This window comes from Manacus candei, unplaced genomic scaffold, assembly GCF_025592945.1.
Source record: "Manacus candei isolate 608988 ecotype Guabito, Panama unplaced genomic scaffold, ASM2559294v1 h1tg000014l, whole genome shotgun sequence".
NCBI classification, from domain to species: Eukaryota; Metazoa; Chordata; class Aves; order Passeriformes; family Pipridae; genus Manacus; species Manacus candei.
In genome coordinates, this window is record NW_026138062.1 from 42,643,180 (window position 1) to 42,665,826 (window position 22,647).

Sequence of the window (22,647 nt, forward strand, 5' to 3'; positions counted from 1 at the left end):
TGTGGTCTAACAAATGCCAAGTAAAAAAGAAATAAACCCTTCCTTGAATGTCCTGGCTTTGACCCTGTTCCTACAGCCCAAGGTGCTGTTGACCTCTCTGCTATCAGTGTCCCTGTGGCTCTATGCTCAGCTTTACTAAGAGCAGGAACCCCAAGGCCTTTCCTGCAGAGCTGCTCCCAGGCAGGCAGTGCCTGGCCTTTGCTGTTGCAGGGGCTCATTCTTCCCAGTAGCAGGAGTTGGCATTTTTTTCTTGTAGTTTCAGGAGGTTCTTGTCAGCCCATATTTCTAGGCTAAGTCCCTCTGAGTAGCAAGCCTGCCTTAAAACGTAGCTGTTTCCCTCAATCTGTTATCATCCATAAAGCTGATCAGATATCATCTGCCCTCTCTTCCAGATCACTGACAAATGTACTGGGTTTGTGTAGCAAGGTTTTGGTAGTGATGGGGCCACTGGGGTGACTTCTGTGAGGAGTTGCTAGAAACTTCCCCCATGTCTGACAGAACCAATTCCACTTTTGGCCAAGGTCAGCCAGGGCCAAGTGAGCCCATCAGCGGTGGTGGCAGTGTCTCTGGGATTACAGAGTTAAGAAGGGGGGGAAAATGCTGCAGAACAGCAGCTGGAAGAGAAGAGTGAGCATGTGTGAGAGGAGCAGCCCTGCAGACCCCAAAGTCAGTGAAGAAGGAGGTCAAGGAGGTGTTTGTCCCAGGAGCTGGAGCAGAGATGCCTAGGTGGCCTGTAGTGCAGCCCATGAGCCCCTGCAGCCCATGGAGGGCCCCACACTAGAGCAGGTGGATGCCCACAGGAGCATGGGAAGCTCCTGGTAGGACCTATGGTCCTGTGGAAAGAGGAGCCCGCACTGGAGCAGGTTTGCTAGCAGGACTTGTGACCCCAGGGGAACCCACCCTGGAGCAGACTGTTCCTGAAGGACTGTACCCTGTGGGAAGGACTCGCTGAAGCACTGCAGCCTATGGGAAGGCTCATGTTGCAGAAGTTTGTGAAGGACTGTCTCCTGTGGGAGGGACCACACACCGGAGAAGGGGAAGAGTGTGAGGAGTCCTCCCCCTGAGGAGGAAGGAGTGGCAGAGACAGCATGTGATGAACTGACCACAGCCCCCATTCCCCATCCCCCTGATGCCTGTGGGAGTTAAGGTAGAGAAATCAGAAGTGAAACTGAGCCTAGGAAGAAGAGAGGAATGGGGGTAAGGTAATTTAAGATTTGGTTTAATTTCTCATTATCCTACACTGATTTGATTGTCAATAAATTAAACTGATTTCCCCAAGCTGAGTCTGTTTTGCCCATGAGCGTAACTGGTGAGAGATCTCTTCCTGCCCTTACCTCAACTCACGAGCCTTTCATTATATTTTCTCTGTCCTGTCCAGCTGAGGAGGGGAATGACATAATGGTTTCAGTGGGCACCCAGCATCCAGCCAGAGTTAACCTACCACAACATAATAAACAGGATAGGTCACAGTACAGAGTCCCAAGGAAGTCCACATGTTACTGGCCTCCACACTGAATACAACCCATAATTACTGAGCCTGATGACCCAGCCAGTGACCCAATCTTACAGCTCCACCAGCCTGTAATATCCCAACTTGGATAGCTGGAAGGAAGCTGTCAGTGACAGTGTCAAAAGCTTTGCTAAACTCAACATAGGTATCATCATATCTCTCTCTCATCAGCAATTCTGGGCTTTTATCTTTTGAAGAATCAAAATATTCTGTATAGCCACAGGAAGTTTAGTATCCCGTATTCTCTTCAGAATTCTTGCTCTGAGACTAGATTTCCCCCTCAGCCCGTAGCCATGTCATTATTTGATCTTCAGTATAACCTTAATAACTTTATCATTGGCCATGTTTAAAATGTGGATTGCTGGCTGGAACCCAAGTCATTGAAATATCAAGACTGCTGTGTTTCTGTGACCGGCTTTCAAATTCTTCCTAGCATGTTATGTAGTATTTATTATGGAGCTGCCAATCAGACAAAGAAATGGATGTGTTCACTTTTTTGTTATTGCAATCATCTGCTCTGGATAATACAGGCTTTACAAGAATCACCAGGAGCTACATTTTAATGAGGTTTTGCTTTAGTTTACCCAGAGACACATCAGTAGCACCACTGAACACTACACAGACAGGAGACTTTCTACTGAATATGTAGTTAATTCTTTCTGTTAGCAGTCTCTCTGCTGGCAGTACTACCTATTCATATCTTTTTTACCTTGTGCTCTACCTAGAAGTTATGATCTCTATGAGCTTACTTCTCTCCTACTCCTACAGTTTTTTCCAATTTGTTCTGTTCTCCGTGAAACCAGAATAGGAGCCTTTTTCCTTGACTGTAAAAGCAGCAGAGAGATATTCTGTCTTAAAGAAATGTTTATAGGCAGGATGTTAGAGAAAAGTCCTATCTTTTGTTCCTAATTTCCAATTTAACTGTATGACTTTTATTTTTTTAAATATTGTTGACACTGAGTAATGATAGCAGTAGTTTTTCATCCCAAACAAAATTTCCAGGGAAACATGAACTGCTAAGACAGAATTCATCACCCTCTAAACTTGGATCTTAGGTCAAGAAGTGTCACTTAATAACTTCTTACATCAAATCAAATGAGAAATTCAAGGATATGCCTTAAGGAAAAGTGTAATCTAAAGAGCAGAACCTGTGCTTGTTCATCTGAATCACATTTATAATGCACAAGATAAAAAAAAAGTGACCTGTTTCAATACCCATGAATGTCTTCAACTTTATGAGGTTTCTCTGTTTTAGTCTGGGTGCTCTGGGCTGACCCTCTATGGACATTCAGTACCACCAAACCTGCTCTAGCACATTCAGAATGATGGTGTTTGTCTTCCTAAGTCACCCTTACACGTGATGGAGCCCTGCTTTCCTCGGGCTGGCTGAACACCTGCCTGCCCATGGGAAGTGGTGAATTAATTCCTTGTTTTGTTTTCCTTGCATGTGCAGCTTTTGCTTTACCTATCAAACTGTCTTTATCCTTTTACAATCCCAGTTCTCCCCCTCAGCCTACCAGTGGGGAACGAGCGAGTGGCTGGATGGGGGTTAGCTGCCTGCCAGGGTTAAACCATGAAATTTCAATTCTACATTCCATTCTAATGTTTTCTCACCAAGAATGTTTGTGTCTGGAACAAAATAATGAATTTTTACTTTCCTGCTATGGCACCACCGGGGCAGAGGAACTCCTCCTTTCCCTCTCAAAAAAATAAAATAAAACCAGAGCACAGAACTGTTTCCAATACAAAGATGTGTCTGAACTTTACCCATTTTCATATAAAATGACTGAGTGTATGGCTTCTTTAATTTAATTCCCATTTGCTTTGCTGTAATATACCCTTTGTAAAGGTTAGAAGTCCATCTGCTTGTTCTTCCATCAGAGCCTTGGCATAGTTCCAGCTGCAGATGTGGCAGCTCCAGTGCAAAGTGAGCAACAGCTTAAGCAGTCTCATTTCCAGACCAAATGTGAAAGCTTTTTCCCTTAAAGGAAAAAAAATATATATCCCAAAGCAGTGTTTTGTTAACAGGTCCATAAATAAGAACACTAAAGAGGGCAGGCCCATCAGAAATGGGCCAACATGAATCTTGGAGCCTTCTTAGACAGATCTCCTGCTCTCAGTAACTCAGGGAATCACATTTCTTCACCTTTCATTCCAGAGAAATTTTGATGAGGACAAAACTAAAACTAAACTTCACATGAAGGATAACCCCAGCAGTGTGTGTCAGTAAGGGATGGTTATAGTCATACTTTGTAGCATGAAAGAGCACCCTTCACAATCCCCATTCCCATTCTGCGGAGGGGTAAAAATCCCATTTTACTGAAATCAGATCATTAATGGATTGCTTCAGAGAATGATGACATCATTCACAGGACTGTTATATGTGTACATACTTGAACTCCTTGTACAGTCAAGCAACTTGAATTTTTTTGCAGTTGTGCTTTGGAAATCACCAAATGCTGAAAGAAGGAAAGATCCATGCTGTGCAAGGTGCTGAGCACAGCTCTGATCTTCCCAAAGCTTTTCTCTCATTTAGGTGGAACTCCACCAACATAAAGCCTCTTCCCTCAGCCACCAGGGATGCCATGAAGATGTAGCTGGCAATTCATGTTTGAGCTGCATAGCTCAAGTGCTGATCTCCTCTAGGATGACGTGAGTTAGGAAATAAGTTGCAATCAGTAAAGCTTCACTGATATAAAACTTAAGTCATAAGGACTCCAGAGTACATAGACAAGAGTCTTCAGCCACAAAATCCCCTGGTCCCTTTACACTTGCCTTTTATGACAAGATAGGAGTACGCTTGTACCTTTCATCTCTCTCCCATCTCTGCCAAGCAAGCCACACAAATGCAAAATCATCTAGGGTGACTGTAGAGTCCTGTGTAGTGCTCTCTCTGCAAAAAATATGGCACAGGGCAGCAGAACTGGAATGAAATAAATAGCATGGGGAGAACTAGAAGGTACTTTCATTGCAACAGTGTGGTATCCCTGTGGTGTCCTGGTGCAAGTGACGCTCCTGGACAGAAACATGAATAGAACAGGACTGACCTGCCCCAGGGACAGCACAGTCTTTACTGCTCCAGTGCTGCTCACTTGGCTGAGAAGAAGCTGAGAAAAGTGCCGTGCACCCCAAAATGCTGTACTAATCTAGAGCACTGAGGAAATATTAAGGAAATATTAAGGAAAGCCATTTCATCTAGACTTGGACCTTTCCCCCCAGATAGAATTCATAATCCTCACTTTCTCTGTGTTGTGTATGTGGATTTCATGCTCCAGCTGTTAGTCCAGGCTTTGTGAAAGCCTGCTTCCTTCTAAAACTCTCCTTACAGCTCTTTTTCAGAATAGCAACTAAAGTTTACTGGCATGCACCTTGGAAAAGAATATGACTACTAAGGTATTTCCCAGAATAGTTTTTAAGATTATTCTGGTCTTCCACACCTACCTCTACATCCTTCATCTCTCATTCATCTGGAAAGCACCAACCACACCGATATCTAGAGGTTCGGCCATGTTGCTAAGTCCAGTCCCAAAGAACCATCCCTTATACACAACTTTCTCAGAAGCCCCCACCTGCCCTTCTCTATTCAATCTAGGCTGGTTAAAAGCAAAATCCCTGTACTTCTCCTCCCAAACAGTACCCCTTTCATATGGACATCACTCAGCAGACACTGACCCAAAGGTGCCCCTTGCAGAGGCTATCAGAGCTTTCAGCTCCATCAGCTGGCTTTATTGGACTCAAAGGTTTTTATATACCTTCAACACAGTGTAATTTTTATGCTTTTATGGCCTGTTGTAAAAAAGACAGTAGTCACTTTCTATTGTTTTAGAATGGTATCCTGTCTTAGTAAAGATCAGGGAACAAACTGGTTGTCACAACTTGGAGCTTTTCAAGAAGCATTGGAAAAGCAGGGCAGGAATCCCTGAGGCAGAGACTGCTTGAGCTCTACCTTGAATAGAAAACTATCTTTAATTTTGGCTGCATACACAAGCATCACTTTTCAAATATAAAAATCCTCCCGTTAGATATTGAAAATTGGACAAGGGTCAGCAGTGTTAAACAGAAGGCACCACTTGTTCTGCTCTCAAAGAAGGTCTGATTTGGAAGTGTAGTACAGTCCTGATAAATCTCCCTTAGTTCCGGAGGTGCAACATGTCAGGTGTGAGCAGCAGAAACAGCACCTAAAAGAGACACTAGACTTTGTGGTCAAGATCATGCAACTGGAGTTCAGATCAATATGGAAGTAGCAATAGGAAAGAAAAGCGAGGGAGCACAGTGGGAGGCTTTGGGCTATTAGAGTTAATAGAAAGAATTTCTTTGACAGATCAGGGGGACTTCTACTGCAGATTAAAGCCCACCTTGCTGATCTGGAGAGACAAAGCTGGTTAACTTGATGTACATTCCTGCTGTAACACGCATGAGCACAGTAGACAGACTACGTCAGGACTAAGCAGCAACATAAAATTCCCTTGCTTTTCTTGCTCAGTTATTGCTGGAAAAGGATATTAAAAATATATCCATGCAGAAAAAAATATATTTTCATATCGGCTGCATTAGTGATATTTGTCCTTGAAGAAAATCCTCACCTACAAAGAAACAATCAGTTAACAACAGCAAGTGGGAAAAGGTATGCTTCTGGGTTTGTATTTGACACACGCTAAAATTGCAAGACAATAGAGAGCTGAGTTGAAAGTCAGTTGTGTTCTGAGCACATTCTGGAGTGAAGAGGAATAGAGGCTAGCATAGAAAATGAGTGGACTTTTTCAGAGGTAAAGGTGGAAGGCAGGAAGTAACCTGGCAGAGAAATTTGAGATCAGTTTTGTTGCTGAAGTCTTCCCATAAAAAAGACCAGGCAGATACAGAGGTCTGGGTGAACCCTAGGAACATCAAAAGAAGAAAAGCACCCTCTGAAGAAAAAAGGCAGATATGTGGCATCTACCTTGACAGTGTGAAGAAACAAACTCTGGGCACACATGAGGTTTCCTTAAGGATTATCTTTCATTTAGGCCCCTTCCAATTCTGAATATTCTGTGATTTTCCCCCAAAATACAGTGTCACCAAAGCAGAGGATGAAGGAAGTAAATAGAAGCAGAAAGACACAATGGGTCCTGGGTTCCCAGACACGCAGGTCCCCAGTGATCCCTAGGTCAGAATGCATCTTCTTCCTTTTCACTGTCATTTCACTATTTAATTGTCTCTTTTCCTTCCATCTTCTCTTACTCACACCCTGGAAACATACCATTTTTGTGGGTTTGTGGTTTTTTTTTTTATTTATATGTTGATCCAATCATATTATTAACTTTTTTTCCTTCTTCTTCTCTTCAGAGGTTTCAAAAACAGTTCTGCTAGACAGTGTTAGGCTGCTCTGTGTAATGAGCTTTGTTTCCAGGCTGATGAATGGAAACCGATTCTGTGACTTCAGAGCACACTGTAAAACCAAAAAGTTCGGTAATCCTCACTTAGGAAAGTAGAAAAAGTAGAGCAAATCTCTCCTTAGGTCTGCAACAGCCCTTGGTATTTTATGACCCACTGAAAATGAAAACAATCCCTTTTTTTTACATATGGGATTTATGGTCTTTCCCTGCTTAACCCCAGGGGAAGTTTGTGACAGAATACAGATTTGAGCCCATTTTCCCTAAGACCCATCTCTCCCTAGACCACTCCCCTTTAGTGACTTACCCAAGGAAGAGCTTTGTAGGTATATGGCTGTTCGTTCCCCTGCCTTACCTGGGTAATAAGTGATAAAAAATGAAAGCTTTAGCAGCTGATATGGCAATAATTTAGATGTGGCTGGGATTTATTATAAAACAGAACTACCTCTTTGTTAAACATCATTTTGACATTCTCAGTCTTTTTTTTTACTATATGTTTTACCTGTTACATGCATTTTTAGCAACTAAAAAATTCTGTACTTTTTAGGGTATATAATTTAGCTAACATGAGTTAAAACCTATGTTTTAACCAAACATCCCACCCAGTTTACTACATGACACACCAGGTTTCAGAAAAATCCAATTTAATCTAGTCAACCTTAAAAAAAATCCCAACAGAAACTGTCATATTTGTTAACAGTAATTTTTCTCTGGTTTAGTCAGGATATAATTCACTAAAACCTGTATAAAGCCAAAATGTGATAGCTAGGGTGATGCAACAGTTCTGTAACACCTAAGCATATACTATACTTAAACACAAACAATTTTCTGTTGGAAAACTGCATTTTTTAGGGTGGTTATAAGTCTCTAGACTTTCATTCAGAATAAATGTTAGGGACCATATCAAAGTAAATATCTGAATAAATAAGGACAACTAGCAATAAAATATTAATATTATTCAGTCAAATTTCCTTTGATTTTGACGTAACCAATTTTGAAAGTCACAAAGTAGATCACAGTTGTGTGTCATCTGATTGCATCTAATATAAATCTAGATAAAAGGTTGCATCATTTTTAATATATCAACTTACTTAGAACGCTTTTTGGCTGCTGACACATCATCAAGATTGCAGTGATCAATAAAAGCAAAGAAAATGCTGAGATATTAGAATCTTTATAATTCCCCCAGTCAATTTTTCACACAGTACTTAGTATCCAAGTTTTATGTCTAAACTTACCAAGCTAAAAAAGTAATTCATATGATAATGAAATGTCAAATAAGTTTTGAGCTAGAGATCTAGATACTTAAAGTATCTGATTTCATTAGGAAGCCACTTCTTAAAGATATAAGGAATGATCAGATGCTCTACTCATCTTCTGTCAACATTCAAATAGAAGTGTATTTGTTTAACCAGAATTTAGCTTCCTCCTAATAAATCACACTCCAAGAGCAGTAACATCTCATTACCAATTTTCACTTACACATTATATTATCCCGTAATGAAGAGAAAGCCTATCTTTGAAGATAGATTTATCTAATGAAGATAAACTCAGTTCACCGTGAGTTCAGACGCTAAAGAACAACAGTGATGGGATGCCTGGAAGGAAGGAAAAAAATCCTGGTTTGCAGATGTTAGACTTGTTGATTTGGTGTCCTGCAAGAACAGGGCAAATTTGTATCAGACGAATTCTCTAATACACCTCAGGTTTTAGCCTGAAACCTGTCTGGAATGAGAACGGTGTTATAACTGTCACATGTTGCCAGAGGGAAAATTTGGCATTTTGTACATCAGAGTGGTAAATCAAATCAAAAAGACACATCTATACCCCACCAGATACATGAAACACTTCAACAAATTTCATTTAATTATAATTATTATAGGCACTGAAGCAGAAAAAAAGGAAAAAAAAAAAAAAGAATGAGGTAGTTTTGTTCAAAATAAGAAATGTGCCGGTACCTCATGCAACCCCATGACGCCTTGGTTTCCAGCACAGAATGCATGAAACACTTCACAACACCTATGCAGCAACTATGAGAATTTAGCATCATGACAAATACTGCTACAAAAATGTAAGTTTGATGACAACAACAGCAGTGGAGAGAACAATTGGCACATCCAGGGAATTCTAACCAGACACTTGCAGCTTACAGGAGTCCCTTCAGCTATTAATAGTGAGAATAATAACGTGAACTGAGATACAGTTTCAACCAAAAGGAGTTGAAACCATAAGAAAAGGGAAGTCTTATAAGTAAGTATGCCAATGTAGGAACTTGCTTAGACTACCACCTTACTGATGGAAGTTATAGGAATTACTAAGCTGAGTTTGCTTTGCTTTGCATTGACACCTGAGGCTGCAGCCAGGATGGAACTGATGGGTCCTAAATGGACACATGTTCAGAATATTTCTGATAATTAAATGGGCATTTTGTAGCCTCACATCCAGTAGTTTCACTGTGTATTCTTCAATACACATTTCTTTGAATTCCTGCAAGTTGACATCATTGTTATAACCACAGAGTCCTTTCAATGACAAAGTTCCAAACCTTTCAGAGAAATAGCTGATGAGGAATTATGATGTCTGAGCTTGAGGGTTCTGCTGCAGTACTCTGTGCTGGTGTCATAACCTGTGATACTGTACATCTTTTTTTCCTTTTTTTTTTTTTTTTATAATCACATCCAAGCAATCACAGAAGGTCATTTGATTCATTACCTAAATTATTCCAACAAGATGAATATTCAAAGAAGAGTCCTGAATTTTAGCCTATCACCTCATGTTAGTCAGACTCTGGTGCCTTCATGGGACGGTACATTTACAAGTCCTACTCAATGCATGAGAAAACACATTTCCTCTTACAAAACTAACTGAAAAACACAGAAACCTTCCTGTGTCCAAAAGCCAAGTGAATTATGCATAGCATAATATATTTCCTTAGGCTAAAATATTTTCATTGTAAACAAATAGATTATGATAGCAATGTTGACCACATAAAATGTCATCTAATTTTAACATCAACAAACCAATGTGCACATTATAAAATTAACTGATCACTCTTCATCTACTGGTTTTGCTAACAGTCATGACAGAGAAGGAAGGTCTTGCTTTTCCTATCAAAATAGATTTTACATTGCTGCTAGTGAGAAAAGTCATTCTTTGACCTGGAAGGTAGTTTGAAAACACATAAGAAATAGAAAGATCTGAAAAGCTTAAATTTCTAGAGTAATTAGGATTCTTTCATTTAGAGAACTCGTTCTTTGCCCCCAGCAAACAGAAGGAAATATTGAACCTTCATTCACTTTTCAGCTAATTAGAAATCATCTCTCAGCTTCTTACTGATATTATGCTCTTTCTTTTGTATTCTTTGTATATCCACTCTAATTAGCACTGGCACAGAAAATCACAAAAACTGCTGACACTCCCACTAATAATTTTCAGCCCAGCTTCCTGGAAGATAGACATTTGTCTAGCATATCTTGTCCAGAGAGAAGGGATGCAGATATCCATTCTGGATGTAGATGTCCCAGGATTTCCAGATGTCCTTTTTGTTGAAAATTGTTTGTCATTACAGAAATTGACTCACAGTCCATGTCCCATCATCTGCTCCCAACAGGGTTAACACCACAGAGACAGGAAAGAGAAAGAAAAAAAAATTAAAAAAGCAAGTCTTGATTATTGCACCTTGCTTCATTTGTGTATGGATCAAAGGGGATAAACGTGCAGGCTACAACACCATTTGTTCACAGACAGTATAAACACTACTGATATGGCACTGTCTGATCTGCAGCATTCCATCTGCCAGCTGCAAGAATGAAAAAGGGAGAGCAATTAAGAATATTAATCAGGGCTTGAAGTGTTGCAAGATTCATGATTCACATGAAGAAAGACCAACATATATCAAAAGATAATGTGTTTACTTAAAATAAAATAGAAGCATGATTTCTTTAGTCCTGCATATTTAATGCCGTACATTTTTTTTCCCTGACTGCACTGAGCTTTTCCCCAAATCTCTTGCACTCACTTTGAGTAGTCAAGCACTTAGCTGAATCTATCTCAGTCTAATTCAAGCTGCTGATTACTGATTATTTAGAAGTACTGAGTTAACATTAGAGTATCAGAGTATCAGCAGCTCGATTATTTCCCTGGTGATCTTCATTCTGGTATTTAATAATGTCATTTCATCCATTCCAATTAGACTTTTCCACTAACAAAAAAAAAGAAAAAAAAAAGGGCAAAAGTTTCTCTTAGATTTCTGGATAAATGTACAAAATATAACAGAGAATTTGATCTTTGCTGGGAAATTACTTGGGAATATTAACAAAACCAATCTACAAGTTTCATGGAGAAAAATATCTTTTCTGTACAGTAGAGATATTTCTATAAAGAATTTTAGCTTCCACTGAGGAGTTATCTCCCCACAAATAAGTGAAGAACAACACTGTAAAGATATTTAAAGTGCTTAAAGATGCAGATTAATGCCCACTGGGATTTCATATAGACATATGTGCAAGTAGAAATCACAGTTTAAAATCTAAGGGAATAAAACATCTATTCAGAAATCCACCCAAAAAAAACCCAGTGTTCTGTAGGTACAAAAGTCCCAGAAACAACATAACACTGTGTGCAAAATCTTTTTTATTGCTCCTTGCCAATTTATGTGGCCTTCTTGCTTTGACAGCCACTTGGGACACAACAGGCAATGCCAAAGCAGGACTCTTCTGCACACACGGACCACATGCCTAAGCCAAAGAAAAGAATGGTTCAGTGCAATCTGTCCTGACTGGTAGTTTGCCTCCAGCTCAGCACAATCCCTTGTTTATGTCAGGGAGAAGAAGCGTCCACTATGGAGAACAGCCCCAGGACACTCATGGAGGTTATTTGCTGAACTTCAGAAAGCTGGCCTACAGAGAAAGCTGGAAAAACAAAAAGTAGCTGAAACTGACTGGGGTACTTATTGCAGCTACCAGTAGTAGAAAACACTTCAAAATTAAGATAGATTCCCAAGTTGAAAGTCTACACTATTTTAATTCAGTCTCTTCTCCAGAAATAAGCAAGACTCAAGACTTTAAAGCGTCAGGTATTTCAGAAAGTTTCAGTCTGAAGTGTAAAAATGACAAAAATTATTTTATACATTTTTAAGGTAGGGTTTCTGTTGGTTTTTTTTTCCTGGATTTTAGGTCACACAACAGCTTGCATCTGTCAAGAAAAATTAAGACAGGGATGTATGAAATTTTCACATTAAAAAAACCATATTTCCTAGCTTTGAAGTAGGCAAAAGAAGTGTTTAGGAAGTTAAAGAACCTCAGAGAGAGTCCTTTTAAAAAGATTAGCAAGATCTGCAGTAGAAGCTTGATAACCCTAAGCTGCCTTTGAAAACCATCCAAACAGGGGCTTTAGATGAACTGGAACCATTTAAAGAAGGTCTCCATGCCATCTTTAGCAATAAAATACAGACCCTGGCACTTGAATTCCTCTGTCATTAAAAGCTGGAGTATAACGCTAAGCAGGTTGAAAGAGATGGTGCACTAAAATGGAATGTGTAGGTAGGGGGGAAAAAAAACAAAAGCAAAAACAAAAAAACAAAAAAAAAAAAAAAAAAAAAAAAAAAAGAAAAAAAAACATTGGGGATATCTGGAGAAAATGACATAGAAACACCACTTTTTGTGAGCAGACAACATACCAGTGGGTAAAAATACAGAGGGTAGAATATGCTTTTATATGTGCCAGCTTCACAAATTTACATGAAGTTTAACCCTCCAAAATGCAAGGGACAGGCTGGGTACACTGGCTGCCTTATTTAAGCTTCCCTCTTAAGAAAGGTTGAGCACCTGGATGGCCTGTTCTTTGTTTAAAGAAAGAAAACCTACATCAAAGCAACGTGTTTCTGAGACACACATATAAAGAACAACCCTTTGAGAAAGTTCAATAAAGATGGAACAAGTAGCAAACTTGATGTTAAAATTCTTCTGTGCTGGACTCCGAAAACAAATCTTCATTTCAACTTCTCTGGTTACAGTTTGTTTTCTGCGCTTGCCACCACTGCCTGTCTCATAACCTCCACCCTAGGTCTGCATTAACCCCTTCTTCAAGTACAATAAAAGATCTCAGAAATTAAATCATTGCATGTGCTCAACACAAAGCTGCGTCCAAATGGTTGATGTTCATCTTCTGCCCTTTGGCAGTAAGAAACTTGCCTCCCCAACACCAGTAGTGTCCAAAGTCCTAATAGTTTAAAACCATAGGGCCGACCACACCAAAGGAAAAATCATGAATGCATGTTTAGAACAAAATTCTGCTCTGAAATACTCTGGGAGCATCTCAGAGAAATGTCACTCCTTGTCCCACAAACTGGTCTCCTGGGGTTGAAGGCACGGGACTGAGGTTGAGGAGGCAATTTCTGTCTATGCCACATGGTCTAGTGCAGGCAATCCAGAACAGCTTGTACTATGCAAAATCATAGGCAGTCCACCATGTAAATTTGCACAGCAATTTCTCCACTTCAGAAAGTCCCACATGATATACAGTACCTCCCACAGTGAAATCTCTATTTCTATATATGTATGTATGCAGAGTATTACTCAGAGTAACTCTGGGATAATACTGTAACTGAAAGCAAAATTCACCTTAATTGTTCAGCACAGAATAATGGCAACAAACTCCCATTTAGGAATTTAATCTAAGTAAGCCCTTATATTTTGAATGCCTTTATTTTCTTATTTTCCCTACAGCTGTTTTGGGTTTTCCTCTTAAACAGGTTGCAGAAGTACAAGAGGATTCAGATCTAACAAGCTTCTATTATAGGAGAATGTCCTGGCTTCCCAGCTGCAGACAGGTACCTTAATGGTAGCCTGAGATAGAAAGAATTTCTTATGCCATTATCAAGATCTTTTCTGTCAGCAGCTTTCATAGTGCTGTCAGATTAGAGTCCTCCTCATTAACTGTCAGACACTATCTGTTTTTCAGTGGAAGAGAGGAGAAGAAGGGAATAATAATCCTCATATATACTGGATGGCTGTAGGAGAGAAATGTCGCTTAATGACATTTGTACAGCAGATAATACCAGGTAAAATAAAGGGCAGGAATTATTTTTCTCTTTTTTTTTTTTCTCCAGAACTCCTAGAAGAAATGTTTGTTACCATTCTCTCCCAAACTGGCTTTGCAGGTGACTTGGAGGTTTTATGTCAGAAATTACTCATAGATCACAGAAGGAATAAAAGAGCCCCTTTTGCAGTCTCGAGCACACTAAAATATCGTCCTTTTCACTTCGTGATTGACAGCAGCTTCCTGTCATCCTCAGGCAACGGTCAAATTAAAAGACAGTCCTGGTCTCTGTGTTTTCCCTCCTATCACTCTGTACAGGCTCTCAGCTGTGTCAGAGTGTGTTATTACTGCATCTCAGTTGCTTTTCTCTAGATGTAGGGTGGGGAAAAAGCATTGTCTAAAGGTTTTTTTCTCTCACAAGATGTTTCTCTTTCCCTCGAGAAAGTTCCGAGCTCTAGCTGCCAAATCTTTGAACTTAGTGTATCCTTTGCACTCTGGCAGAAGCACAGGATACCCCTGGTCATTCAGGAATAGAGCTGATTTGGTATATCCTCCTTCTAGGTCTTATTTCCACCATAGAATTCTCACATTCCTCTGCCTCAAAAAATACCTAGAAATACCAAATTAAAATTTAAAGATCATTAGAAAAGAATGGAAGTAAATTGAATAGGCACAAGATCTTTAAAACAGTACACAGATAGCATTTATCATTGAATATTTCCATGATTTTATCTCTTAGAATAGCTGAGAAGGCTTAGATATTTTCACCTAGCCTCCCCAGTCAGCACACAGACAGCCTTAATACTCATGAAAAAGATATGCAAAGGCCATAGCAAACATCATGGCTTTCTAAAATCACCTTCACTGCTACCTAGACTTGCAGCAGAGATAGAGCAGACAGCTGGGAAGGATAAGAGCAGCAGCCAAAGTCTCAAGAGAAGCCACTGCATTCCTAAATCTGAGCTTAAGAAGATTCCAGTAAAAGATTAAAGGAATAAAGTTAGACAAACGATCATCAGTAATAGCAAATTCTGCACTGCATCTTTCTTTATAGTGCTTGGCAGTAAAGTAACTGATAATGTGCTTCATATGGACTGAAAAAGCCTTGTTATTTTGTGTATGCAGTCTGGTTGTCATACAGGTAGGAGCTTTTTGCTTTGTCTATATTCAAAGGCTTTGCACAAACAGATGTTGCTGTATATCTTGACAAGTTGGGCCTTAAATGTAAGCTCTTTTAGCCAACAGTCTCAAGATGACAGGAAATAAATTCTTCTCCCTTTTTTTTTCTTATCTTGGGCAGCATTTATTCTTCTTTTCCCTCAGCAGTGCTGTCTGAAGCATCTTGTTCATCCTTGTCTTGATCTCCATATGCAATCTACCCAAGACAGACACGCTCCCAAATCCCAGCAGAAATCATCCGTGTTCATGCAAGAGTAGGGAGAACATCAACCACATCGTTGGCATTTCTTATAACCAATTTCACTTACAGCCTTGGCTCTCATAGATGCACACGAGTCTAGGCTATAGAAAGCCTAACCATGGTTACCTAATGAAGTAGGAGGTAAAAACCCGTCATGACAATTTTCAAGGTTGGAGAAAAATTCTTAAATTACTGGGAAATATGCTTATAGTAATGGAAGGTGGGGGGAAACCACAAACCACGATATCTTCAGTCTTAGATTACACTGGAAAATAGCCTAGTGGACTTCAAACTAAATGAAAAAAAAAGGAAAATACAGATCAAGTCACATGAGAAGTCCAACAGACAATCAAGAACCTTGGCTGTGACAGCCAAAACCAACACTGGACATGTTTGGGATTATTTTCAAAGTTCTTGGTTACCGCATCACACTCCTGGTGTTGGACCAACCTAAGGACATTGGGGCTGTGAACACAGAGAATAAAGACAGGCAGGGAGGTGATTCATCCACAAAGGACCAAGCAAGCACAACATAGTGCTTGTTCCTGGACAGTAAAAGCAATAGCTGATAGAAGTGTTTTGCCAAAAGACTGATGCCACATACCAAGTACCTGTGAGCAGCCTGGCAGCTTGTCAGCTGAAAGAGGGACCTGACACTGGAGTTAATCCAATATAGAAATAGGTACACGGTTTTCAGTTAGTTCTGTATATCTGTTTTTAAATCTAGTAACCCCCTTGTTAATACTGTTGCAATACATTCCTGCCATGCTTGTACTTCTATGTTTCTCTGTTGTTGAAAGCCATTGACTATTAATTGGCAAAGAACAAAGCATTACATTCCACCACCTAGCAGCCTTTGAAAACAGTTTTGTGCCTTTCTCTAAAACCTTACCCATAAGTTTCATGGGTGCCACAAGGGATGGGAACACCTTTCTCACTGAGTAGCATGGGCCTGAGTAGGTAACACCTGTTGTCAGCCAGAAAGACAAGTTTTCCAGTGGTAAGTCTTAGCCAGTGATAGACAAAAGGCAAACTGGAGCTCTGTGGAACCAGAAGAGCCTCCTATGAGTTTGTAGCAATTATCTGAATCATCATTTTTCTTCCCTTCAGCTGGAAGGAGAATGTGATCTATTAATATATCCTTGATGGGTGGCAAGACCGGTCCCTGGTAATGCACACAGGCAGGAAGAGGCTCTCACTTGAATGGCATTTATGTACTAGAGCATGGGAAAAGATGCTCTGGACCATAAATAGACTCTTAATTGCCATAAGTCCACTGCCATATGGGATGGGAGGGAAAATTCCTTGAACTCCCTCCAATCAAGATACTATAGTGGGTTCATTATAGAAACAACAAAATTCAGTCTTCATGCCTTGACAAAATAGAAACTTAGCATCTTTGGCCACTGACCATCTTCTGGAAAAAAACCTGGAGACCTCGAGGAATCTAAAATACCTCAAACTGAGGAGCAATTCTGAGAGTACCAGAAAATAGATTTATTTGTCAGAGTAAGTATTGGAACCTTTAAAATTTAAACAGCATTTCTTTCAACAGTACTTGTAACTTGAAGAACAAAGGCATCAGGAGCTCAAGACAAAATGATATTTTGGAAAACAAGCTCTATCCTTATTAAGAGTCAGAAATTGTTATCAAAATTTAAAAATAACATTGTAAAGATGTGTTACTTTAGCCGCTGAGAAGTCAAAAAAAAAAAGAGGGCTATTGTAGAAATGTTAACAGATAACAGTATCCACAAAAAAAGGAGTGCTGTAAAGCAAGTGGCACAGTATAAATCTAAGCAGACAATTTATGAAAGCCTTGCTGAAAATCAGTGTGTCATTCCCTTCATTTCAATGTCACCATTACCCTGCAAATATAGAACACTTAGAGATAATATTTTCAGCAAGAAAAAAAAATGTGGCCTCAGAACATTACTAAGAAAAGCTGACAGATTGGATAGAATTAGGTTAAGGGGAAAAATAAACTCTGGAGGGCAAAACCTATGCAAGCTTGTAACGAAAACATGCAAATCTCAAAAACTCCACAAGAGCTGAACCCTCACTTCAAAATATCAGTGCAGTTGCAACTGAACATCATGCTTTTGCATTAGCCCAAAGAAGAAATTTCTCTCATTTTACACTATAATTTGTCTTCGGTTAAAAGAAAATAGTACAGCCCTTGATTGAACCCACTTTGTGGGTGTGGATTTCAGAGAAACCTAGACTCTGTTCCACATGAATGATGTATTCCTCATTCTGAGCATCCCACCACACTGGTCGCTCCATGCTCAGAGTCCCTTTTAGATCTAAACTTCCACATTGATTTACTCATGTTGAAAGGGTTGCAGCGCTCTGGTTCAATCCTTCTGAACAAATATATAATGAGCAATTTTTTTCACAAAACTTGCTACAACTACTATGACCATCTGAAAACTGATTTACAATATCACAGATTGGGCAGCATAATCATGGTAGCTAAAGATAATAAATAATTATTGTTGCCATCTGGACGCTTTGAGAAGTATCCTTCTGAAGTTTGAGCTTCAGTTTCTAGTGGAAGAGAGTTGGTACAAAAGCAAAGAACAACAATAAGAAGTTAAATTTACATTAACAGAAGAATAGTTGCTAATTCGTAATCTGCAAGGGGAAGCATTGACATTAATTTAAATGCAATTTACACAGAAATATTCATGAAATTTTGTAGCTATTTTTTAGCTTGTCAAGTATATTGATGCAGTAGAATAGTTTCCTGATTATCAGTACTTTTACTTTCAACAGTATATATCACATCAGCCAAGAACCAAGGGTTTGTTTTGATACCTTTTCCCTACCTCTATGAATCTGGTTATCCCTAAAGCTGACAGTTGCAGCATGTATTTTGTGTATTTCCCTGCATTGTTCCATTCACTGTGGTTTGCAGAATAGACTGATAATACCATAGGAAATGTTTAGACCACCTTTAGCACTGTGCTGCTCACAGGCATGGCAGAGGAGAGTTCAGCTCTGCCCTGACGCTCAGTGCTGAGCAGCAGCCCACTGCTATTAGTCACACATTGCAGCATGGGTGAGCAGCAACAAGTGCTGAGGGATGACAGCTTTGGAAGCAGGGAGAGATGGTCTCTTGCTGTTCTGTGGCTACACCTACAGGCAAGGAAGATGCAACCTTCAGCTCACAAAATAGAGGTATTTGGGGAGTACATGGCACTCAGGGTTGTGAGCAGAGATTCACCCAGTGGTCCTCAGAGCCACAGCAGATGTCTCTGGGGCATCGAGCAAGAAAAGGAGTGAAATGGCTTATGTGGGAAGCTGGAGGTCAAAAGATGAGCCACAGATATGGGAAGGAACTATAGTACAGTCCCATTTTGAGGGAAATATTGGGTGTGAATATATTGTTTTATCCCCGTCAATAGGTTTAAAAAAGGTCAAGGGAGAGAGAAAAAAATGTGTATGGCACCCACAGAGAATGATCTTGTTCCACTAAAACAGTAACCCAATTTCTGTCTCCACTAATTGTTTTTATGACCATCGGTGCAGTGCCAATTTATCACAGGAGAACAGATCAAAGACCATAACTTCAGAAAATGCTTTTGCAAAACAGCCTAATTCCCTGCTATGGCTGTTTATACCGTGGGGGTTCACCAAAACGGTGTCATCATTAGCCCTCCAATTTATTTCAATTACTTGGTCAAAAGCAGTATAAATAATCCAATTAGTATATTCTGATCCAAGTGGGCCCACATAATGTTCTTAAAAAAGACAAAAAGAAAATAGGAAGAAGAGAGAGATTACTGCCTGGAAGTAGAATTCTGCTGTTTGGCTCTGATTTTGCAAGGATGACAACTGTATTATTGTGAGCTTTCACAAGTAGGACATTGCGAAATTTATCTTTTGTTAAACCAAAGTAATGTCCTGATACACTCAACTGCGAACATGCATTCTCCCAGGTGCCTGCCAGAGCTCAAGAAGACTTTGGACACTCTCGGGCACATGGTGTGACTCTTGAGGCTGTCCTGTGCAGGGTCAGGAGTCGGACTTCAGTGATCCTTGTGGGTCCCTTCCAACTCAGGATATTCTATGATTCCATAATTCTAGGTGGCCTCAGAGATTCCTCTGTCCTGTTCACCATGTTAATTTTGCAATCGGTACCAGCAGTGGGTATCCTGCCATGGAAACAAGCAGGGAGTAATCAGTATAATGGTTTGATCATGTTGAGCATAACAAATTTCTTTGGTAAAAAGAAACAGGTTCTCACTTCAGTTTTTATTTCATTTCTACACTGTTCATAGAAAAACACTATCTGCAAACAAAGGCAGCAGCTTTCAAATTTGAATTGCACAGTAAAGAAATGTAGCTTGGGAAAATCCAACTGGTTGTGAGGTCCACCACTGTTCCCTGACTGGATTGAACCAAAGTCCATGAGTACCAGGGCCCTGGAAGGGGGAACAAATTCACCTTGCAGAGCCTTGCACTGTTTCACACTCAGCCCTGGGAGCCAGAGACTTATTTTTGTATGCAGGACTGGAACAAACATTCCTGCATCATTGGGAAGAAGTTGGCACCCTGTAGAGCCCTCGCTTCTGATCCCCCTGCTCGCCTGCCAGGATCCAGATCCATAAGGTCCTCAGGCCACCTCCCCACAGCCTCTGGGTCATCTGTGATGAAAAGTAGAAGAAACCTTTACCAGGGCAAGCAGTGGAGATACTGAGCCAGGCAAAGGCCGGCTGTAGCACCTCATCATGGAGACAAGTGATGAGTCTTCCCCTGCAGCTCCCAAGCCAGGGGCGTGCAGCATGTGGGAGGTGCCACATGGTATGTCATTGGGTGTTCATTATGCATAGGTTTTACAAAAGAGAATCATAGAATAGAATCATAGAATCAGCTGGGTTGGAAGGGACCTCTGAGATCATCAAGTCCAACCCTTGATCCACTACCGCTGCGGTTGCTAGACCATGGCACTAAGTGCCACATCCAGTCTCTTCTTAAAAACCTCCAGGGACAGAGAATCCACCACTTCCCTGGGTAGCCCATTCCAATGCCTGATTACCCTCTCTGTAAAGAAATTCTTTCTAATATCTAACCTAAACCTCCCCTGGCACAACTTGAGACCATGCCCTCTTGTCTTCCTGATAGCTGCCTGGGAGAAGAGACCGACCCCCACCTGGCTACAACCTCCTTTCAGGGGATTGTAGAGAGTGATGAGGTCTCCCCTGAGCCTCCTCTTCTCCAGGCTGAACAACCCCAGCTCCCTCAGCCTCTCCTCACAGGACTTGTGCTTGAGTCCCTTCACCAGCCTCATTGCCCTCCTCTGGACCTGCTCCAGCACCTCAATATCCTTCCTGAACTGAGGGGCCCAGAACTGGACACAGTACTCCAGGTGTGGCCTCACCAGCACTGAGTACAGGGGAAGAATCACTTCCTTGGACCTGTTGGCCACACTGTTCCTGATCCAGGCCAGGATGCCACTGGCCTTCTTGGCCACCTGGGCACACTGCTGGCTCCTGTTCAGCTTCCTGTCAATCCAAACTCCCAGGTCCCTCTCTGCCTGGCTGCTCTCCAGCCACTCTGTGGCGCAGCCTGTAGCGCTGCCTGGGGTTGTTGTGGCCAAAGTGGAGGACCCGGCACTTGGCCTTGTTGAACCTCATCCCACTGGAATTCAGTCCAATTCTCCAGCCTATCCAGGCTGGAGAACTCTGCAGAGCCCTCCTGCCTTCCAGCTGATTGACACTCCCCCCCAGCTTAGTGTCATCTGTAAATTTGCTGATGGTGGACTCAATCCCCTCATCTAAATTATCAATAAAGATATTAAACAGAACTGGGCCCAACACTGATCCCTGGAGGACACCACTAGTGACCGGCCACCAACTGGATGCAGCCCCGTTCACCACCACTCTCTGGGCCCGGCCCTCCAGCCAGTTCCTAACCCAGCACAGAGGGCCCCTGTCCAAGCCATGGGCTGCCAGCTTTTCCAGGAGTATGCTGTGGGAGATGGTGTCAAAGGCTTTGCTGAAGTCCAGATAGACACATCCACAGCCTTCCCCTCATCCACCAGGAGGGTCACCTGATCATAGAAGGAGATCAGGTTGGTCAGACAGGACCTGCCCTTCCTAAACCCGTGCTGGCTGGGTCTGATCCCTTGTCCATCCTGTAGGTGCTGAGTGATTGCACTGAGGATGATCTGCTCCATAACCTTGCCAGGCACTGAGGTCAGGCTGACGGGTCTGTAGTTTCCCAGGTCCTCCTTCCGGTCCTTTTTGTGGATCGGCATGACATTCTGACCAACTTCCAGTCATCTGGGACCTCCCCAGTGAGCCAGGACTGTTGGTAGATGATGGAGAGAAGCTTGGCGAGCTCTTCTGCCAGTTCCCTCATCACCCTTGGGTGGATCCCATCTGGTTCCATCGACTTGTGAGGATCCAAGCAGCTCAGTAGGTCACTGTTTCCTTTTGTTTTACAGGGGGACTGTTCAGATTCTTATCTCTTTCTACAAGCTCCAGGAGCCAGCTGTCCTCAGGAGAACCTGTCTTACTGTTGAAGGTTGTCTTTAAAGAATATTTATAGTGTTGACCATGACAGAGAAGAAAGGGGATAGGTTATTACTGAAGAGAAATTTGGACCCAACTTAAAGCACCCAAGAAGCCTTGTTCAACTGGTAGTGAGAGTTGTTCCCCCGTCACCCTTCAGTGCACACTGAGGTTTTATTTCTTCATTCCTAACTTTTTTATGTGCAAATCAGATCTTTGTCATCCCTAAGGGCTCCCCAGGGCACCCCTAGCTTCCCATACCCATGCTAGTGAGTCCGGTGAGGCTGTCCCAGGGGTACAAAGTACATAGGCATAGTTTAGCAGCCCCTGGCACTGGGCATGGCATGTCTGCACACTCTGGGCACTGGTTTCTGTAGCTGCAAGGCACAGAGGGGTACTGCTTACACAACAGTGCTAAAACGAGCTCCTTACCCTTGCCAGCAAAGTTACTGTGCCTCTGGTGGCTACTGACAAAAGCCAATAACACCTGAAAGCTAATGTCCAACACTCACTTTTTAAGATAGCTGTTTGATTTGCAGCTTTTCAGACAGGTTTGTCTACTTCATTTGTCTACTGCTCACTTGGAGTCAGGATTTCATCCTATTTGAGTCAATGACAGTATTTCTGTTCAGACCAGGGGGAAGCAACACTTCAGTCCAGCAGTAGGTCTGTCTCTAAGGAGTATCACTTAGATAATTTATGATAAAAAAATTGTACCCCATTTACTGGAGGAGAGTGAGCTGGAAACCTACAGAGCTATTGGACAGGGTTCCCTCTTATTGTCCTTGA

General features: G+C 41.3%; 1 protein-coding gene across 1 annotated transcript in view; it reads right to left on the reverse strand.

Annotated features, from left to right (window-relative positions):
* Window positions 1-20,166: 20,166 nt before the first annotated feature.
* LOC127467792 (uncharacterized) overlaps window positions 20,167-22,647 on the reverse strand; it is a 284,436-nt gene continuing 281,955 nt past the window's right edge. The window contains exon 2 of the mRNA XM_051780159.1: window positions 20,167-20,324. Coding sequence (XP_051636119.1) covers window positions 20,280-20,324 — 45 coding nt within the window. The 3' untranslated portion in view covers window positions 20,167-20,279. The remainder of the gene's footprint in view (window positions 20,325-22,647) is intronic.